Source organism: Rhineura floridana, chromosome 14 (genome assembly GCF_030035675.1).
Source record: "Rhineura floridana isolate rRhiFlo1 chromosome 14, rRhiFlo1.hap2, whole genome shotgun sequence".
Classification (NCBI taxonomy): domain Eukaryota; kingdom Metazoa; phylum Chordata; class Lepidosauria; order Squamata; family Rhineuridae; genus Rhineura; species Rhineura floridana.
The window spans coordinates 32,804,867-32,825,131 of record NC_084493.1 but is presented as its reverse complement, the minus strand read 5'-3'; the positions used below and the strand labels follow the sequence as shown (position 1 = coordinate 32,825,131).

Sequence of the window (20,265 nt, the reverse complement as noted above, 5' to 3'; positions counted from 1 at the left end):
CATTCTCTATTCATCTATATTTTCTTTCTTAAACTATATTTGTGTTTCTTTTCTTTTTTTAATCTTCCAAGGCAGGACATGGCAAGGACTTTCTGGAACCTCTCTTGGAAGCCAAAAACTCCGGGCTGATGCTGGCGTTGCATCTTTCTGAGGTAACATTGTGAAGCTGACACAATCCCTGATTCAGGCGCTACTACAGGGTTTTGCAGTGGGAATGCTTCATGTGACAGCAGGAGTATTTTGTTTTTGTTTTTTAAAAAACATGTCCTGTGTAGGGTTCCATGTGGACAGTGATGCTTTCAAGCCAGGTTATTGTTGCCTATAAGCAGAGCATTGGTGCATCAGTGTGGCCTACACTTGGGTTGCAGAGCCAGGGTGTGCTAGCTTTGTATGCATAGGTGCGTGTAGCTGAATGGTGGGAGACTGTGGAGGCTGGTCCATTAGGGCAACTGGGGCTTTGCCCTGCCAACCTCAGTCTCCCCTCAGCCATCCCACCCACCTGCCTCCCTTCTTACTTACAACCAGTCCAGGGGGTGACCCTGTGTGCCAGCTTCCTCCTCCTAAGTCTCAGTGGTGCTCTTGTAGTACTCAGCAGGAAGGAAGATGGAGGCAAAGCCAGAGTTGGCTCCTCTGTCTGCCATTGGCTTTGGCTCCACTTACTGTTCGGGCTCCCTGCATTCCGCCCTACCATGCGCAATGGGCACCAGCCACCACCGGTGGGAGATTCAGGACAGACCAAAGAAAGGCCTTCTTCAGACACCGCGTAGCCGAACTGTGGAACGAACTGTGGCCCTCTGTGGCTGCCTACACAAAGCATTTTGTTCTGTAATCAATGGGGGCTAAGTACTTGTTTTTCTGATGTAGTCTGCGTATAATCTAGATGGATTCCTTATTTTTTTGCCCCTGAAAAGCGCTCTTGACAAACTGGTTTCATTTTTTAAAAATAAAGCTCATTGCAGATTGATTCTGCATTACCCTGCAATGTGTCCATTTGAAAACAGATGCAAGTGGTCCTGGCAATGAGGGATGCATCCCTTCCTGCCCATTGACATTGTGGATGGGCATATGCCAAGACTGCAACCACTGCTTTCTTCTTCATACACCTGGGGCATGTTGCAGGGAGGCAAAGGCATGGCTGACCTAATCAAGGGGAGGGTTTTCAAACACATATCAGGTGACCACATTCACCCTTGCGGTTGGCAGGATCTAAAATCAATCTAGATTGAAAGCAGCATGCTCAAGATGAGCCTGAATGATTCTGGATTGAGAAAAACTACATTTTTATGCTACAGATGGGTTAGTGTGTGTTTGCAGCGTTTTTATTTCTTTTAGATCCCAAACAAGGAAGAGGAGACCAAGCTTCTCCTGGGTCTGCCACCTGACAGAATCGGGCATGGTACATTTCTTCATTCTTCATCGACAGCCTCGCAGGATCTGGTGCAGCTGGTTCGGCAAAACCGCACGCCTTTAGGTAAGGAAAGACGTTGAAGAAAAGCTTGGGGACCTTCGGATCCCCCTTTCTCTTGCTGTTGGGGCCTCTGGCATCAAGGCTGTCATTTGTTGCTGCTGTGACAACCCTCACGGCTGCAGCATTTTCTCAGGTCTATAACATGGTGAGCGAAGAGGAAGAAAGGAAGAGGATCCAGTGCTAGCTGCTCATCATTGGTTCTCGCCCTCTTTCCTGATGGCATCCAGGTGAAACATGTGCAGTCTCAAGCTTCGCAGTGGGATCTGGAAACGCTTCCCTGTGAAAACTCTCCCCACATCGAACAATTCTCAATTCAGATGAATAAATGAATAAATCTTAGACCAAACCCTCTTTCTTTAATATGGGGCCAATTTTCATGTGGAAGTGCTCTCCAGCCAGTGTTTCCCCACAAGATATGAGATGGGCCACTACTGACACCATCTCACGTTGACCCTGTGGAGACAACCAAACAACCCCAGGTCTTTGCAACAAGGTCAGCTGCTTAGTCTCCTTCGCTGTGCTTCCCCACTTGTGGCAAGCCGATCTTTGGGCTGCGTTGCCGGAATGAAGCATTGCATATGCAAAATGGCCACTCCTGCTTTGGCACAAGTGCATTGGCTGTGCTGTGCACCCACCCTCCCTCTGTTTCATTTCCTCTGACCCAGTTGTCTCTCGTCTTCCTCAGAACTCTGCTTGACATCAAACCTCAAAGGTCAGACGGTGCCTTCAAGTGACCAACACCACTTCAGGTTCTGGTACAAGACCGGCCATCCCATCGTGCTTTGTGTAAGGCTCTTGGAATTATCTGGGATAGAAAGAGGCAGAGCAGGGACTCCCTTTCAAAAATGATAGGGCAACCCCCATTAACATGGGCCAGGTTCTCTTCTTCATCATCCCCGAGTGCAGGGCACGGACTAATGGGCTCAAGTTACATGAAGCCAGATTTTGGCTGAACATCAGGAAAAATTTCCTAACTGTTAAAGCGGTATGACAATGGAACCCATTCCCTAGGGAGGTGGTGAGCTCTCCAACACTGGGGGCATTCAAGAGGCAGTTGAACAGCCACCTGTCATGTATGGTTTAGTTGAATTCCTGAACAGGGATTGGACTTGATGGTCTTATAGGCCACTTTCAGCTCCACTATTCTATGATTCCCTGATTCTGTGACTTTTATAGTCTTGCTTCTCTGTCAGAAGAATGTAAATCCTGCCAGATCAGAAGGCGGTAACAGTTGCAGCATCCGTTTTTTTCATAGTGGCCAATTGCATATCGCCAGCAAGGCTAGATGGCAACAGCCCTCCCCTTTTCTGTTTCCAGTACCTGACATTCACAAGCACACTGCCCCTGAACATGGAGGTTCTGCCCTACCTCTAATGGCAAATAGCTTCTGGTAGACCCATCTAAGAACAGTCTTCTAGATCAGACCAAAGGTCCATCTACCCAGCATCCTCTTTTCTCACAGTGGGCACCCCAATTGCTGGTAGGAAGTTCCCAATCAGGACTTGAAGGCGACAGCCCTCCTCTGCAATTGCTGCTCAACAGCTGGTATGCAGAGGTAGACTGTCTTTGAACATGGTGGTTCTATGTTGCCATCATGACTAGTGCCATTGATAGATTGCTAATGCAGTGCCTCTTTAAGGGATGAACGGCCAGCTGAACACACCAGGCAGTTGCAACCTAGGGCAGAATGGCACCTGGGGTACCTGTACTCCCCTTCCTTGCTGGTGGGAACCTTTGGCTGAATAGAACTGTGGTTTTCAGACAGTGTCAGCCTCTGCCAGCATGGCCAGTGGGCAGGGATGATGGGAGTTGCATCATCTGGAAGGCACCAGGTTGGGGTAGGTTCCCCTAGAAGCTTCTCAAAGGTTCCTCAGTGAGCAGATTGTAAGAGCAGGCAAACTTCCCTAAATGCCCATCTGGCCTTTCACTGCCAATCTTCCCCCTCAAAGTACAACCACAAGGAGGATGTTGCTGTATCCCATGCAGGAGTGTAGTGGCAAATCCAGAAGTGCAGGGTCCTTTCATGATAGTCATGCTACGCCTCCTCACAGCCCTGCCTCCTCACTCGCTGGCTTGCTGGCTGCCGTCTCCACACTCCTCAGTCCTTCCCAGGCATGCCTTCTTCCACAATGACAGAGGTCCCTAGGAGCCAATCAGCATGAAAGGGGAGTGTGTTAGCTACTGAGAAGAATCTTCTCAGTGGTTCACTTCTCTCCTTTCAGTCTGATTAGCTTCAATCAGCAGGAAAGGACAAGGAAGCATGTTAGAAGACTCTTCTCAGTGACTAATACACTCCCTTTTAATGCTGATTGGCTCATAGGAAGCTGGAGACATAGGGACTCTGCTGAGACCCTGCTCCCAAAAAAGTAAGGGGTCTAAGACACCCCCCCTGAGACTCTGGATGACCACACCCATGATCCAATGCTTGAGATCACATGAGGCAGCCCCGAGGTCAAGTAGGCCTGACCTTACCCGTTGACTTCATGTGCAGAAACATTAGCCTAGGGATGGGGAAACCTTTGGAGCTGCAGATGTTGCTGGACTACAGCTCTCATCATCCCTGACCATTGGCCATGCTGGCTGGGATTGATGGACATTGGAGTCCAACAATATCTAGAGGGCCAAAGATTCTCCATCCCTGCCATCGTAAGCTGGACTGTATACTATGTCAGGCTGTGGGCGGAGGATCGTGTCTTTGAACGCTTACGTGTATTGATAAACTTCCTGCAATGTGGAAAATCAGCATATCAAGGAACATACTTCTAGCCAAACCATTATGCTGATTTTCTGTTTGCAAGGTGGAGTTTGTTTGTAACATGGGGAAACATTCAAATGTGATGTCTCGCACCTGCATTCTGGAGTGGTATAATCGAGTCTGCTGCCTCTGGAGACCCACCGTGAGTGAGCATCCTACAACATGCCCCAGAATCCTTTGCAACAAGCAGGGGTTCTATAAGCAGAAGCACAGGAGATCCTCACAAGACAAGTTGACAAGTGGGACCTGCAACAAAAGTTGCAGTATGGGGTGCTTCCTATTTAGGATTCAAACCCATGAACTTCATTCCGTTCCCTTTGCCCAAAACAAAACAGGCAGTAAGAACTTTGCTGCCACTGGGCATGCTCAGTCCTCATTGGGTTGTTTTGAGGGTTTGCTCCTCCTTAAAATGTTTGTATAAAGATTTTGTGTATATCTAGAAACCTATTTGAAAATGGAAATAGTTTGAAATCCACTGAGACAGAGGATAGGTTGTGGTCTGGGAATGTGTTCTGTAACGTAGCCTCTTTAGTGTCCAAAGCCTACAGAATTAATACACATCCTTTCACAACTTGTTTTACCACTAGACCGACGATAAAGGTGTTTTTGCAACAGACCTGTCTCGGGAGTACCAGTTGGTTGCAGACACATTTCAGCTGTCCAAAACACAGATATGGGACCTGTCCTATGATGCTATCAACTATATTTTTGCATCCAGTCACACAACAGCAAAGCTAAAGGAACAATGGCATCAACTGAAACCATCTCTGCTTGAATAGTCCTATCCGAACAGCAACAACCATAATGTACGTGTTTCACATCATGTTTCCTGAGTGAGTTTGTACATTCAGTAGAATCTGCTGGTAGAGCTTTCTACTGAACTATACCCCTTCAGCTTACAGCTCTTGTTGTCGAATGGCCCCTGATGTAAAAACTCTCTGCCTGTAGAAAATGAGCGCGTCAGGGGCAAAGTTAAGCTAAACATTTCTTCCTGATATTCTAGTTTTCTATATGTAAATTAAAAAACAAAAACATTGGGGAGGCATCTAACACAGTTTGCCCAGGAAAAGGTTTGAGTGCTTAATTATATGAAAGGCATAAACCAACCCTTAATTGCTCCACGCAATGAATTGGTTGTGTTCAGCAATTCATGAAATAGATGAAGCAGTTTTTGTTGTGGGTTGTACGTGTGTGTGTTGAGATTTGCAATGGCACGGACAAAAATTACCTGATTGATACAGTGATAGGGAGCAGCCTAAAAACATGTTTATTTCTGCTGCAGGAAATCCAAATTGCAAACCAACCTCCCTTCCACCCAGTCACTGATTGACATGAGGCATGGTTCATTGCAAAGTTCTCTTGTTCATACCATGCTTTTACACCGCTCCTGATCATTTCAGCATAGCTCGTATGAGAATATGTTACAGTGGATATTGTCCCATACAAATCAGTTGTGGGGTACCACCTCATGTACCAAAATATCCCAGGTTGACCCTACAAAAATTAGGTAAGGGAATGTATTACAGCATAGTAATATGGATATATTTATATCAACTGTGCAAAAGCAGTAGGATCTAGGCAAAGACCAGGAGGACGTGACTTCAATGTGTTCCTTTTCAGTTAGCCTAGGGGGAAGTATTGGGTCTAGCCAAACCTACTGTGTCTTTCCATAAATCTCTACCTGGCCATGGTAGGTACATTTTAAAAGCATGGAATGTGCCTTCATACTGCCTTCAGCCATAAGGACAGAAACACATTCTTGATTCTATGAATGATATGATAGATGGGGCACATTTATCAGCAAATGTGTTAGCTTTGCTTTTCATGAAGAATCTGTCAACATCACAAGGCTGATGCAAAAACAAAGCCACATCAGGTTGGAGACCAGGTGCAACTTCTTCATCAGAGAAGCAACACGATTTTCCCTCTCCACCTCCACTGTGTGCACACCCTTTTAAAAAAGTGTATTCTTTGATGGATGCACTGCTATTTGCAGATGTAGAAATGCAGTCTGTTGACTCACACATTCACCTTTGATAACTTGCTCATGTGTATGAGACAAAACACAGAGTGGGCTTTTGGAAGGGCATATATATAGCTCAGTGGTAGATCAAGTCCCATTTGGAAGATCCTAGATTCAATCCTCAACATTTCCAGGAAAAGGGATCTCAGGGTGGTGGTGGATATTTAGAAAGACCATTGCTTGGCACCCTGGAGAGGAGCTGTCATTCAGTGTAGAGACAATGATTTGATCTAATAAAGGCAGTTTGATCAATTCATCTAGCCCAGGGGTATCCAACATGGTACCTTTCCAGCTGTTGTTGGATTACAGTTCCCAACACCCCTGATTATTGACCATGCTGGCTGGGCTGATGCGAGTTTTAGTCCAAAACAGCTGGAAGACACCAGATTGGGGAAGGTTGCTTTAAAGGCCTATTTTGTTTGTTTAATGTTTCAAGGCATAGCAGAAGAAAATTGTTTTTAAAAGATGTGTTTTTAAATTTGTATATTTGTTTTAATGTTTTTAGTTACTGTAAACTGCCCAGAGAGCTTTGGCTATGGGGCGGTATATAAGTACAATAAATAAATAAGATGTAGGAGCCTTTTCTTACTGTAGCAATAAAATATAAAATACTCTGATGCTATAAAATGTCAGTTGGCTTGAATACGAAAAGGAAGTCCTAGTTTTGTCTCTTATTGAGAGAGAAATATGTTGCTCCAATGGCTGTTTTTGTATAACTAGGAAATTCAGCAGACATTGCTCTGAGATTATGGGGTTTTACCACAGGCTTAAGCAGGTGATGCTCTTTGCTTTTCTCTGCTTCATGGAGGGCAGCAGGATCATGGGCATATACAAAGTGTGGGCTGCATCAGTTCATGTAGGAGGTTGTTATTATTTCTAGAGTGCCTCTATGCTGTTCAAAAAATGAGAAAGACAGTCCATACCACCACCACCCTTCCTCATTTCTCATGTAAGATCCTAGACCCAGAGGCTGAAGAAGAGAATGCCAGTGCAGAGAGATACATTTAAAGAGAATGCATTAAAATGCACGACAGTAATGCCTGCTGTCAGGCCCTCCCTTAGCCAGTGCGGGGCCCGGGGCATAAGCATAGTTGGGGGCCCCCCACATTCTTTCTCTCTTTCAAACCTCCCGCCCAGAATAAGCCAGCAAGTGCTGCCTGTAAATGCGCTGCACAGCTGATGAGCAGGCGGCAGGCAGCACAAGGAAGCCACTCAGGCAGGGGATTCAAACCTCCCGCCTAAAAGCCTCACGCACACCCGCTTCACAGCTGATGAGCGGAGAGGGGGAAAACTGCTCAGGCACACAGCCGAAGAGCGGGAGATTCCCCAAGAGCGGGAAGTGTCTGGCGAGACTGCATGGCTTAAAAGGAAAAACCCTGCCGCAGCCCAGCTTCTCATCTCCAAGCGCGGGGCCCCCCAAAGCATGGGGCCTGGGGCAACTGCCCCCCTTCCCGGCGTCTAGGGGTGGCACTGCCTGTTGTAACTAACGGGGGGCTACCGGAAGGCCCAAAGAAAGTAATGGGAGATGCCAATGCCCGTTTAAAAGGCACCAGTGGAAGTAGCCAGATTGAGCGTAGAGCATTTCAACAGCAGGGAAGAGAAAGGGCACAATTAGGGATGGTGTAAGAGAGGCTGCATGAAACCAATCACGAGCAGCTATTAAACAACAGTGGTGTAATGTTTATTGTAAAACATTACACCTCTGTTGTTTAATAGTCGTTCTTGATTGGTTTCATTTTGCCACTTAGATGTTCCCCTCCCCAGTTTTTGCAAAGAGAATCTACAGTAGACTTAACCCCAGCAAACTGTTCTCATTGGTGCTGGCAAGTTTAATAAAAGCACAAAGAGCTTAGAGGTTGTCTGGGATTTTCCTTCTCTTTCTTGCCTTTAACTGGTCCAGAGCCAGAGTCGGTCGCACACTGAAAAAGACCAAAGAGAGTTGTAATTTGTATGAAACAATCCACTTCCAAGGCCCCAAGGGAGGACATGTACCCTATCTTCCCAGGAGGGACATCTAGGAAGCAGTACAGGAAGCTGAGGTTCTCACAATGCAGGACACCCAATGGGAAAAAATTAAAGGAGGTTTCTTGCCTGACTTCATCCTTCTCCAGTGGTGTGATGGGAGAGGGGAAGCATAGCTCAAAAACTTTTTTTCAGAGCAGGTGCAATGATGCTATTTGTTGGTGTGTCAGGGTAACTGACAGGATCTCTCCTTGTTTTGTGAATGTGATGATGTGACTTTCAAGTTTGTTTGTGACATCAGCATACAGAATGAGAAAAATAAGCAGAGGCTAGACACTGCTTTCCTTTTCTTGCATGGGGTTCCGACTTCATAGAGCTGAAAGGGTAACATCCCTTTTCAAGACTGCATTTCAGCTGGTTAAAGATCTTTTGTTCAACGTGTTTTCAAAGTTCAACCTATCCAGTCAGAAACACACTTACTCCCAAGGAATTATGCCTAGTATTGCAGGGATTATGTTATCTACAGCTTTGTGTGTAGCTACCTGAATTTTATTTATTTATTTATTTATCAAATACTTTTATACCACAATCTCATAAAAAATATCAAACTGGTTTACAACAATAAAAAATGCAAAATTTAAAACAGTTGACAACTAACTATTACAGAAACGAACTATTATCTTAACTGTCTGCATAACGTGGGGACCTGGGAAGCTGAGTCAGACCCTTGGTCCCTCCATAAATCTCTACCTGGCCATGGTAGGCACATTCCCTTCCCTCTCCAGCTGCACTCTGTATGACGATCACTACTTCCAACCCTTGTTAGTGCCAACAGGATCTTTTCAAGCATTGCTGTAGTGAGGAGGGGGTTGCAGGTGCAGAGAGTTGGCTCAACCTCTCCACTCCCCCGCCCATCAGCTGTGACCTTCCTGGAAATAGCCCCGATGCTACAATTAGGCTCTAAAATAGCTTTCTGTTGGCTCCAACAGGAAGCTTTTTTCAAACCTAAAACCAGGGCACGGAAGGGGGATGCTATGGGCCACCAACTGCCAGTTTCCTCCCCCGACTAGGGTCCTGCAGGCTGAATCATAGTGTTGGAGGGAGTCCTGCAGGTCATCTAGTCCATCCTCCTGCTATGGTGCCACAGGAAATGCAGATCTAAAGCATCCCCAGCAAATGGCTGCTCAACCTTTTGTCTTAGAGCTTATTTTCCATAGCCCTGACCATCTTAACTTCCCTCCTCAAATCACTCCTTGGCAGCTCCAATTGAAAGGAATTGGACATGTGATGCTGGGTTCGGCTTTTCCCCCAGACCCAGGAGAGCTGCTGCCAGTCAGAGTAAACAATACAGGGATGTACAGCCAAAATAGTCTGACCCTAGTATACGGCAGCTTCCTGTGTTCCTGTGAAATGTATCAGGTTTGGATTCTTTATTCTTCACATTGCTGTCCCAGGAACCCAGGGTGGTGTGCATGTGGGTTATATCTTCTTTCATCTTCACAACACCCCTGTGAGGTATGTTTGGTAGATAGTGCACAGCTGGCCCAAGGAAAGCGCGGATTTGAACCCAGATCTCCCCAATCCAGGCTAGTCACTATCCCACACTAGCTCTGGATAATGCAAAAAAATCCTGTGGCTTCTTATTCCTACAGGCCAAGACATGGCTTGAGCAATGAACATGCATGTGTGAATAAATGGCAGCTGATGGCTGCATATCAGTGCGGCAGTCGAATCTGCTTCAGGTTTTAATCTGACCTTTCAAGGAGCTGTCCAAGGTGCTCTTTGGAAATTTGGGCTAAAACCCAGAGTGGATTTCACTGCCCCACTGACTTGGAGCACCAGCCACCACTGGTGTGAACTGGCCCAAACTCATTCCAAGAACCCATGTGTCGTCTGAAAGAAGGGGGGGACAAAGGAGAGAAAAGAGGGGGGGAGAGAATCAGGCACTGACCAAAAGGGTTGCCAGCTGTTCTCCAGGGCCTGATGGAGTTAACAACATTGACATAATTGATCCATTTCTGCTCCCATGGAAGGTCACGTCCTGAAGAAAGGAAACTCACTAGTTAGCACAGTTTTCCATGTGTGGAAGAAAAATATTCTGTTTATGAATTAACTGGGATACTGCACTCTCATCCCCACAATACACTTCTTTATTGAACAGAAAAAATAGATTTTGGGGTGATGGTGGGGGGAAATAATTACAAAAATTGGGCTGGACATTATCAGATACTTTATTGCCCTATATCAGGGATAGGGAACCTGTGGCTCTCCAGAAGTTATTGGACTACAGATCTTATCATCTCTCCTTGTTGGCTAAGCTGGCTGGGGGCTGGTGGGATTTGGGAGTTGGAGGGCCACAGGTTCCCTGCCCCTGCCCTAAATGGCCAGACCAGGAAGCATCACTCCACAGCCCAAATTATGAGCGCCCAAATGACGCACTCCTCCTAGGGTTAGATCCAGCCCTTGTGCCAATTCTGGACCACTCTAAGTGGGGCTCAGAGAGACTCTTGCCTGAAAGCCTGGAGAGCTGCTGCTGGTCAGTGTAGACAATACTGAGCTACATGGCCCAATAGCCAGGCTTTGTATAAAGCAGTTTTCTACAGTATATTCTAAGTGGGGACGAATGAACTGTTTCCAGTTTTAATCCAAACAAACATGCCCCAAGTATCAAATGTCTGGGAAAACCTTGATGAAGGGTTCCTTGGAATAGCATTATTTAGCTTTGGGGTGGCAATGAGTGATGAAGACATCTTGAGTCATCAGCTTAAACCCTCTTCCCCAAAAATGCTTTTACCTGCAGCCTCGGTTAGGTCAATAATCATGGCTCCCCGGTGTTTAATCCCTTCTCTCATGAATCCACGGTAGTCCACAATCTTCAAGGAGACAAAAAACAAAATTAGGAACATAGGAAGCTGCCTTATATTGAGTCAGACCATTGGGTCATCTAGCTCAGTAGAGTTATAGGATTCGGGGGTTGATCTGGATGATGTCTTTGGATCCGCTTCCAGCCTGTGTTTTTGAATCTATAGATGGAGTGGAAGCAGAGAAACCTGCTGTACTGGTCAAGCCCGTTTCTTTGTTAGGTTAATGGGTCTGTTAAGTACCCAATCTACATGTGTAAAGATGTGGCCAAGAGAAGATGTGTTGCCATAGGAATGAGGGTAGCCCTGCTCTGGCTGGAGCAGGAGGTAGATTGTTCGAGTGAGTCTGATGTGAAGCTGAGAGCTGGAAGGACAGAGAGGGGTTTGACTGCTCTGTGCGCAGAACCCCAAGCCATGGCTTTGTGGAGTTCCCAAGAAACCTAATAGGAAAGCAAGATCTGTTGGAGTGTTAATGCTGAGAACCCGTCTGTCTTACACTCAGGTTGTACATATGTGTAAATAAAACCATGTGTCCTAAAGAATCTACAGTCTCTGCTGACCTTTATTCCAAGGAAACAGAGCCCTGGGTAAGTGGTGGAATCCCTAAAAACTTCTCACCATGCGGAGACTGGGGTGCACATAACAGTATTGTCTGCACTGACTGGCAGCAGCTTTCCAGTGTTTCAGGCAGGAATCATTCCCAGCCCTACATGGAATCAAACCAGGGACCTTTCTATATGCAAAGCGGATGCTGTACCACAGTCCTTTCCTGATTACTAGCAAAGTCAAAAAGTAAAGAACCAAAATGCTTTCCCCAACACTTGTTCGGTAATAATAGTAATAATAATGATGATAATGAATTTATTTTTGAAAATTTCAGTGTTGTATTCTCCATAGTCACACCCATTGTGGAGAAGAGCCATCGCTCAGTGGTACACTTGGCTTTGCATGCAGAAGGTGTCAGGTTGAGTCCCTGCTGGCATCGCCACCTACTTGGATCTAAGGCAATGGAAGTGAGAAGTCTGGAGAACCACTGCAGTCAGAGTAGACAGTACTGGACTAGATGGATTAATGGCAGCTGTATATAAAAAACCTGTTTTAAGGATATCAGCATAAATAAATTGCTCAGTACTTACCTGCGTGCAAATGTAGCTCTGTGGGGGAATCGGGAGTCTCCTAACAACTCTCAGCACCTTAACAAACTACAGTTCCCAGGATTCTTTGGGGGGAAGCCATGTTTGTTTGAAGTGGCATGATACTACTTTAAATGTGTAGTGCTGATGGGACCATAGTGAAGATATCCTACCAGGATTAGTGTTGATAGTCAGCATAATTGGGCACCTGCCATGTGCCCACACCCTAGCAGGGTGCTCATGGAGAAGAGCCCTCCTGGACCTGCTCTTTTCTTTCAACATTGCAACCTGCTTGTTCACCGGCCTCTCAGATCGCGGCGGTGGTGAGGAGGAGCAAGAGGAGATGGCACTGCCTGCTTGCTCATGGGCTCTCTGGCTGGCAAGCAAGCAAGTACAGGGAGAAAGGCCGCAGTTGGGGATCATGGTGGTGAGGAGGTGGATGTATTGGCAAAGGAGAGAGGCGGCTCATGGTGGGGGTCTTGCCCAAGAGCCCTCCAGAATCCAGAGCCAGCATTGGCTACCGGTTTTCTCTATCCTTCATTTGCAGCAAATGCTTTCTCATTGTCATAAAATTCCAATCTGGCTGTATCAATTTCCAGAAAGGCTGCCATGCAGCGATAACAACACAATGTCTTATGACCTGCTAAAGACCAACACAGTTGTTACATAGTAAGTTTTTGTGGTCCATAGTGCACTCTGCTTTTTCAAATCTGATGTTTGCAAAAGTGGATTGCCAGTTCAAAAATAAGCTTCAAAATCTTAAAATTAAAAACAACAGATACTGTGCTTGCTCTGGAAAAATTAATCTAAGAGGAAGCCTTTGAAGTTTGCCTATGAATCTTCAAATACACACAAGTTTGCAGTGATGCCCAGCAGTTCCCACACTGGAAACTGGGTCAGAAAAAAACCTGTGCAAAACCATTGGCCTGTAGCCCTGATGGTGAATATACTCTTGTCTGTCCATAGAAATTGCAAGTGGGCCACGGGACAGGAGTGATTGCTTGAAAATACTGAGCCCAAGTGCAACTCTAAACTTTATTATTTATTAATGGATTTATATCCCACCATTCCTCCAAGGAGGTCAAGGAGGCATACAAACATGGTTCGAACCCTCCTGATTTTATCTTCACAATAACCCTGTGAGGTAGGTTGGGGTGAGAGACAATGACTGGCCGAAGGTCACCCAATGACCTTCCTAGGACTCTTTCAGCTAAGACTTAGAGCAGTATATGGTAGATACAGGGAGAAAATTCAAACTTTCAGCCATCAGCAGTATGTGCTTTTGGCTCCCTGTTCCCACCAGGAAATGGATCACCACTTTCTCCCACTCATCAAGGGCAGCCCTACATTGAGCTCATAGTATAGTAGTCCAGCCTTGGAGCTACATCAAGTTCAAGACAATAAAAATAGGAAAAGAATCCATACTTACGGGACTAGGAATATAGAGGTAGATGGGCCTATTGATGCCATATTCTGGGGAGATGGCATATGGAGGCATATATGCTCTATGAAAAGATAAAGTGGAGTTAACTTTCCTGCTCTTTTTCTGTCAAAATGAGCCATATGCATATCCTGCACTGCAAATTCAGAAAAGTTGTGCCTACCCAGCAAGGCTGTGCCCTCTGCCCAAGTTGCCTCATCATGCCATCTCACACACTTTTGAAATTTCTGTGTGTGTGTGCATGTGAGAGAGAACAAACGATGGGGTGCTGTGGAGGGGGGGAAGGAAAGTGGACAAAGCAGAGGCCTACTAATCCAGTAAAAGAGAAAAGAAAACTATTCCTGGCATGAATAATGCCAAAACAAAACAGGACCCACATTTTTTACTTGGGACAGTACTAAGTATTCTGTGGTTGCTCAGACTTCACTAGGCTGGTTTTTTTTGGGGGGGGGCTGCGATCCTCCTAAAGATTTTCTACTTCTGCAAGGCTGGGATTCCTACAGCCGTGCTGATTCCCCTCTCCTCACCCTTGCTTGTTAGTGCCCTTGTTTTGGCTTCAGTCCTCTCGGCACTTATCAGCCGAGTTTGGTATTGGAGTGATCAATGCACTAGGAGGATGCAAAGCATCTATTTGCCAACAGTTCACAGTCCTGGTACAGCTTACTGGAAGCCTGTTGACTGTCGTGGATTTAACAGAATGAACATTATATTGCAGTCATGCTACGCAGCTCCATCAACCATACAATTCCTGTTCTCCCCCACTAACGCACCCCCCCCCCCCAGCAAACATCAGTCCAGCACAACATTTTTACTCAAGTAAACAAGTGTTGGCATTTAAAATCAGTGGTGGCTGGTACTCATTGCAGCTTAGGGTTGCCATGTCAAAAGCATCCGAAACCCTGATATTTCAGGGGCAGGCCCTAGTGATGTCACAGGGCAGGCCCTGGAGCTGGCTGCATCCCATTGGGGGGACGAGGAGGAACTTCCTCCTCCTCACCCCCCCCATGGGATGCAACCAGTTCCGAAGCCAGGAGTGTGTGCGACAAAGGGCCTAAATCTCCTCAGGGAAGGGAGATTTGGGCCAGTTGACGTGCCCCCGGCCCAACCCTGGAGCTGGCTGGAGCTGGCTGCATTTGATGGCGGTGGTGAGGAGGAAGTTTCTCCTCACCCCGCCATTCGACTGCAGCCAGCTGCAAATCTGGAGGTAGCATCAAAGAAGTTTGGGCCTGTTGTCACGCCCCTGCCGACCAGAAACCAAAGAGTGGTGTGCCTTGCCCAGAGACCCAGGGAGCACTCTCACAAATGGAGTTTCAGGGTAAAACCTGGAGACCTGGCAACAGTGTCGCAGCTGTTGGGGTGGAAAGGCCAACAGTCACTAGAGCCAGAGGCAAAGAGAGGCAGAGGCAGCTTATTCTACCTTTGCCCCCATGTGGTTCCCTGCTGAGGGAGGTTGTACAAGCGCAACGCTGAGGCTACATGCATAGGGCCGGCACCAGAGGATGACCAGGTCAGGCTCTGGCTAAGGGCCCCTCCTTAGGGTGGGAGGGTAGTGCTCCCATTCTGCCATCTGCAGCAGCGTCGACTCCCACCCTGCTGCAGATCACAGGGAGGGAACTCCCAGCCCCCCTATACAGTCCTGTGGTCCTGTGATGCCCATCCACATGCCCCACCTACTTCCACGCCCCACCTACCTCTTCCGTTGCTGTGAATGCTATGCGTGTTGCGCGGGCACACCTGTCATCAACCAAGATGGAGGCAGAAGCTAAAGGGCTGATGTTCCTGCCGCCATGTTAGTTGCTGGGAGCCATGTGCACGCAGCGCGCAGGGCATTCTCATGAAGTGACAGAGAGGTAGATGGGGTGGGTGGCTGGGTGGGCGCTGCGGGCCCGGGACAGGCTGGTGCCCAAGGGCCAGTTATGCCTGGGGCCAATTCTGTTTATTTATTGATGTTTATTTATTTATTTACTATTTGATTTATATCCCACCCTTCGTCCCAGCAGGAGCCCAGCGCAGCAAACAAAAGCACTAAAAACACTTTAAAACATCATAAAATCAGACTTTAAAATATGTTAAAACAAATCATCTTTAAAAACATTTTTTTTAAAAACTTTCAAAATGTATTTTTAAAAAATGTTTAAAAACATTAAAAAGCAATTCCAACACAGACGCAGATGGGGATAAGGTCTCTACTTAAAAGGCTTGCTGAAAGAGGAAGGTCTTCAGTAGGTGCTGAAAAGATAACAGAGATGGCGCCTGTCTAATATTGTTGGACTCCAACTCCCATGAGCTCCAACCTGCATCAGGGATGATGGGGAGCTGCAGTCCAGTCAGGCCCAGTGCCAGCAGACGGCCAGTTTGGGCCTGACCAAGGGCCCCTGAAGGGCCCCTCCTTAGGCTGGGATGGTGGAGCTCCCACTCCACCGTCCACACCAGCATCAGGTTGCAGCAGCCAGTGCCCTGACACTGCCATGGATAGCAAAGTGGGAACTCACAGGCAACATCCCCCCACAGCTGGCACGGGCTTAAACAAGGCCTCAGCCTCACTTACCTTCCCCATCAGCATGTTGTGTGTGCATGCCTACCATCACCCAAGATGGTGGTGGGGGTGTCCCTAAGGGGTTGATGCAGAGTGCCATCTTGGGAGATGGCAGGCATGCACGTGTGGCGTGCGCATGCTGACCCAGGAGGTTGGTGGAGTGCACAGGAGTGCTGGGAAGTACGACATTGCAGGCCCCAGGCAGGCTGGTACCCATGGTCCCACTCATGGCTGGCGCCAGCCCTGAGTCCAGCAACATCTAGAGAGCCATGGGTTCAACATCCCTGACTTACAGGGGAAAGTTGTAACCCTGGAGAGTCACTGCAAATCAGTGTCAATTATACTGAGCTGGATGGACCAATGGTCAAGCTCGATATAATGCAGCTTCTGTGTTTTAAGTGGAGAGTGAATGGAGCTTCCAGATTTAATCCAAACACATAGAATCATAGAATAGTAGGGTTGGAAGGGGCCTACAAGGCCATCGAGTCCAACACCCTGCTCAATGCAGGAATCCAAATCAAAGCATTCGCGACAGATGGCTGTCCAGCTGCCTCTTGAATGCCTCCAGTGTCGGAGAGCCCACTACCTCTCTAGGTAATTGGTTCCATTATGTCCCAAATATCAAACATTTGGGGAAACTTTGGTTAGGGGGCCCCTAGGAATTACATGGTTTAGATTCAGGCGGCAACTGAGTCTGAATCCTAGCAAGATGGAGGTGCTGTGGGTTGGTGGTTCCCGAGTTTGGGTAATTGGTCAGTTGCCTGCTTTGGATGGGGCCGTACTCCCTCTGAAAGAGCAGGTCTGTAGTCTGGGGGTGCTCCTGGATCCATCTTTGTCGCTAGAGGCCCAGGTGACCTCAGTGGCTAGGAGTGCCTTTTACCAACTGCAGCTGATAAAGACAGCTGCGACCGTTTCTGGAACGGGATAGCCTGAGACCACTGTTGTCCATACACTAATAACCTCCAGGCTGGATTACTATAATGCGCTTATGTGGAGCTGCCCTTGAGGTTGGTGCGGAAGTTGCAGCTGGTGCAAAATGTGGTGGTGAGACTGCTCACTGGGGCACATATCACCCGGCTGCTAAAAGAATTGCACTGGCTACCTATTAGCTACTAGGCTAAGTTCTGGTTTTGGTGTACAAAGCCCTATACAGCTCCAGACCAGGTTTCTTGAAAGACCGTCTCATCCCTTATATACCCAGTTGATCACTGTGCTCTGAAGGTGAGGGCCTCCTGCAGATACCATCTTATCAGGAGGTTCGTTCTGTACAGTATAGGAAATGGAGCTTCAGTGTGGCGGCACCTACCCTGTGGAATTCCCTCCCCTTAAATATTAGACAGGTGCCATCTCTGCTATATTTTTGGCGCCTGCTGAAGACCTTCCTCAAGTCTGTTTTTATGATGTTTTAAAGTGTTTTTTAGTTCTTATGTTTGCCACACTGGGCTCCTACTGGGAGGAAGAGAGGGATATAAATAAAATATTAAATAAATTTGTGATGAGGACATCTTGAGGACCTTTGCTTATCCCAAAACAATTTTTTTACTTGTAGCCTTAGATCAGGGGTTCCCAATTGGTGGTCTGTGAACCACTGGTAGTCCACAAGGTTGTCAGGTGATCCATGGCATGTTTGTGGATTTGTGGTTGAAGACAGGAGATGACACCCAGATCGCATGAAATGTACACATTGATTGTTAATCGCATTTTTATTGATTCTTTCTTTTCTTCTGTCGTATTTTATTGTATTACAACTTGAATTCAGCATTGAGTACAGCACATTACAATTGCTACAACAGACAGAAAAATCACTAAGTGGTCCGCCAAAACTCTCAGCAATTTTCAAGTGGCCAATGGGGAAGAAAGTTTGGGAACCACTGCCTTAGATCAATAATCATGCCCCGCCCCCCCGGACATTGACTACCCCTGCTTTAAAACACAAAAGCAGGGCTCCTCCAAATTAAAACTACAGATGTTAACCCCCCATCTCATTTTCCCAGTATGAGCATCCCAGCTGATACTAGTCCTGTTAAGAGGAAAATAAATGTACCCATATGTTTTCCTTAACAGAGAAAAGCTGTTGCAATTGGAACATACATCTAGAAGATGGCATTGGGGAGACAGAGAGGATTAACCTTCCCTTCCAGTACTGTGATCCTGTTGCAAGTCAGAATGCCTGCCCGGCTGATTTTTAAAGAAAGAGACAAGAAATCTGACCACAGATTGTCAACATCTTGTCTCAAATTGCCCCTCACCCTTTAGAGCAGGATAGCCAATGTGGTGTCCTCCAGATGTTATAGAGTCACAGAATCATAGAGTTGGAAGGGGCCTATAAGGCCATCGTGCAAGAATCCAAATTAAAGCATACTCGAGATGTGCTTGTCCAGCTGGCTCTTGAAGGCCTCCAGTGTTGGAGAGCCCACCACCTCCCTAGGTCATTATTTCCAGTGTCGTACCGCTCTAACAGGAAGTTTTTCCTGATGTTCAGCCAAAATCTGGCCTCCTACAACTTGAGCCCATTATTCCATGTCCCGCACTCTGGGATGATCAAGAAAAGATCCTGGCCCTCCTCTGTGTGGCAACCTTTCCAGTACTTGAGGAGTGCCATCGTGTCTCCCATCACTCGTCTCTTCTCAAGTCTAAAGAAATTGTTGTTGGACTCCAGCTCCCACGCCCCATAGACAGGGGTGATGGACGTTGTCGTCTAGCCACATAGGGACAACCACAGCAGGCTCCCCATCCCTGCTTACAATTCCTCTGGCATAGCCCTAGAAACAGGAAGGGCTGCAGCATGAATTCAGCTAATCTGATAAATGAAGGTTTGAATAGCAAGGCTGTATTATGTATATAGAAATATTACAAATTGAACTGATGGCACTTACCTGTAGGAGAAAGCCATATTAAGTTCATCCCAGCACGTGGCTCACCCCAGATCTCATTATCATTTTTGGGCCCTATAGATATTAACCATGATCTCACAAAGGCTTCTGCCTGAAGCTGATTGGCCGTTGTGGTGTGTGGCATCACTGCCACAGACTGGGCCCCTGTGATGCACAGACTTATTATGAGCTGGAACAGAAGCATTCAGGGGAAAGGGAGGCTACACATTAGTTATGTGATGCTCATCCATAAATATCAGAACCCAGGTGCCTGTATGTTGGGTGGGTGGATGGGTGGGGAAACTCAGGCCTGGGGGCCGAATGTGGCCCTCCAGGCACCACTGTCTGGCCCTTGGGACTCTCCTTAGGCCACCCCACCCTGCCCAGGCCACCCCCCTCATCAGCCCTGCTCTGCAACCTCCTCATGTACATCTGCCTGCCTGGAATATATTCTTCAACTGTGATAATGCCTCCTCCCTGCCTGGGTGGACAGATAATGTGCATGTAGAAAAGCTTCTGACATTTGCATAGCTGGCATGCACCTTACTGTACAAACACTAGAGACTACATCCATTGTTCCACTCATATTTGCCTCTGGCCCTGCCCACCACTGGCATGTGGCCCTCAAAAGGTTGCCCATGAGGTAATCTGGCCCTTGGGCTGAAAAAGGCTCTCCACCCCTGCTCTAGAATCAGAAAATACTCAAGAATCAGAATTGGGAGGTATTTCAAAAGGTCATCTAGCCCAACCCCTTGTTGATGCAAGAAATCTGCTGCTACAGCATCCCCGATAGGTGACCTTCCAGACTCTGCTTTAATACCTCCAGTGAAGGTCTCCCTACTGTTTAGCCAAAACCCCTCTTTTTCTTGCCATTCAGACCGCTAGGCTTGGTTCCTGTCCTCTGGAGCAAAAGAACATACATTTGCTCCACCATCTACAATATATGACAGCCCTACAAAGATTTGCAGATGGCCATCATATCTCCCCTTAACCATTTCTTCTCCAGCCTACAGCTTCATATGTAGGAATGTTGTCAGCCACTGAATTCTGGAGATAGATGGGCTTTTTGTTTGACATTTGTAAAGATCTTCCCATAGTGAAGCGAAAACACTGGAGTTTAAAATAAAATGGTAGCCATGTCGAGGCTAGGGCATCAGCCCCCCAAGTTCAGTTCTGACCTTTACAGTAGAGTAACAAGGAGACAGTTTCACAA

The 20,265-nt window shown here is 47.0% G+C and overlaps 1 protein-coding gene across 3 annotated transcripts in view; it reads left to right on the top strand.

The window, feature by feature from the left end:
* ADAL (adenosine deaminase like) overlaps positions 1-20,265 on the top strand; it is a 43,364-nt gene that overhangs the window by 21,658 nt on the left and 1,441 nt on the right. For 2 of the 3 annotated variants that reach the window (XM_061594970.1, XM_061594972.1), the window contains 4 exons: positions 72-152; positions 1,333-1,471; positions 2,154-2,254; positions 4,811-7,197. In XM_061594970.1, coding sequence (XP_061450954.1) covers positions 72-152; positions 1,333-1,471; positions 2,154-2,254; positions 4,811-5,002 — 513 coding nt within the window. In that variant the 3' untranslated portion in view covers positions 5,003-7,197. Of the gene's footprint in view, positions 1-71; positions 153-1,332; positions 1,472-2,153; positions 2,255-4,810; positions 7,198-20,265 lie in introns of those variants that run through there. The other variant, XM_061594971.1, reaches the window with a different exon arrangement.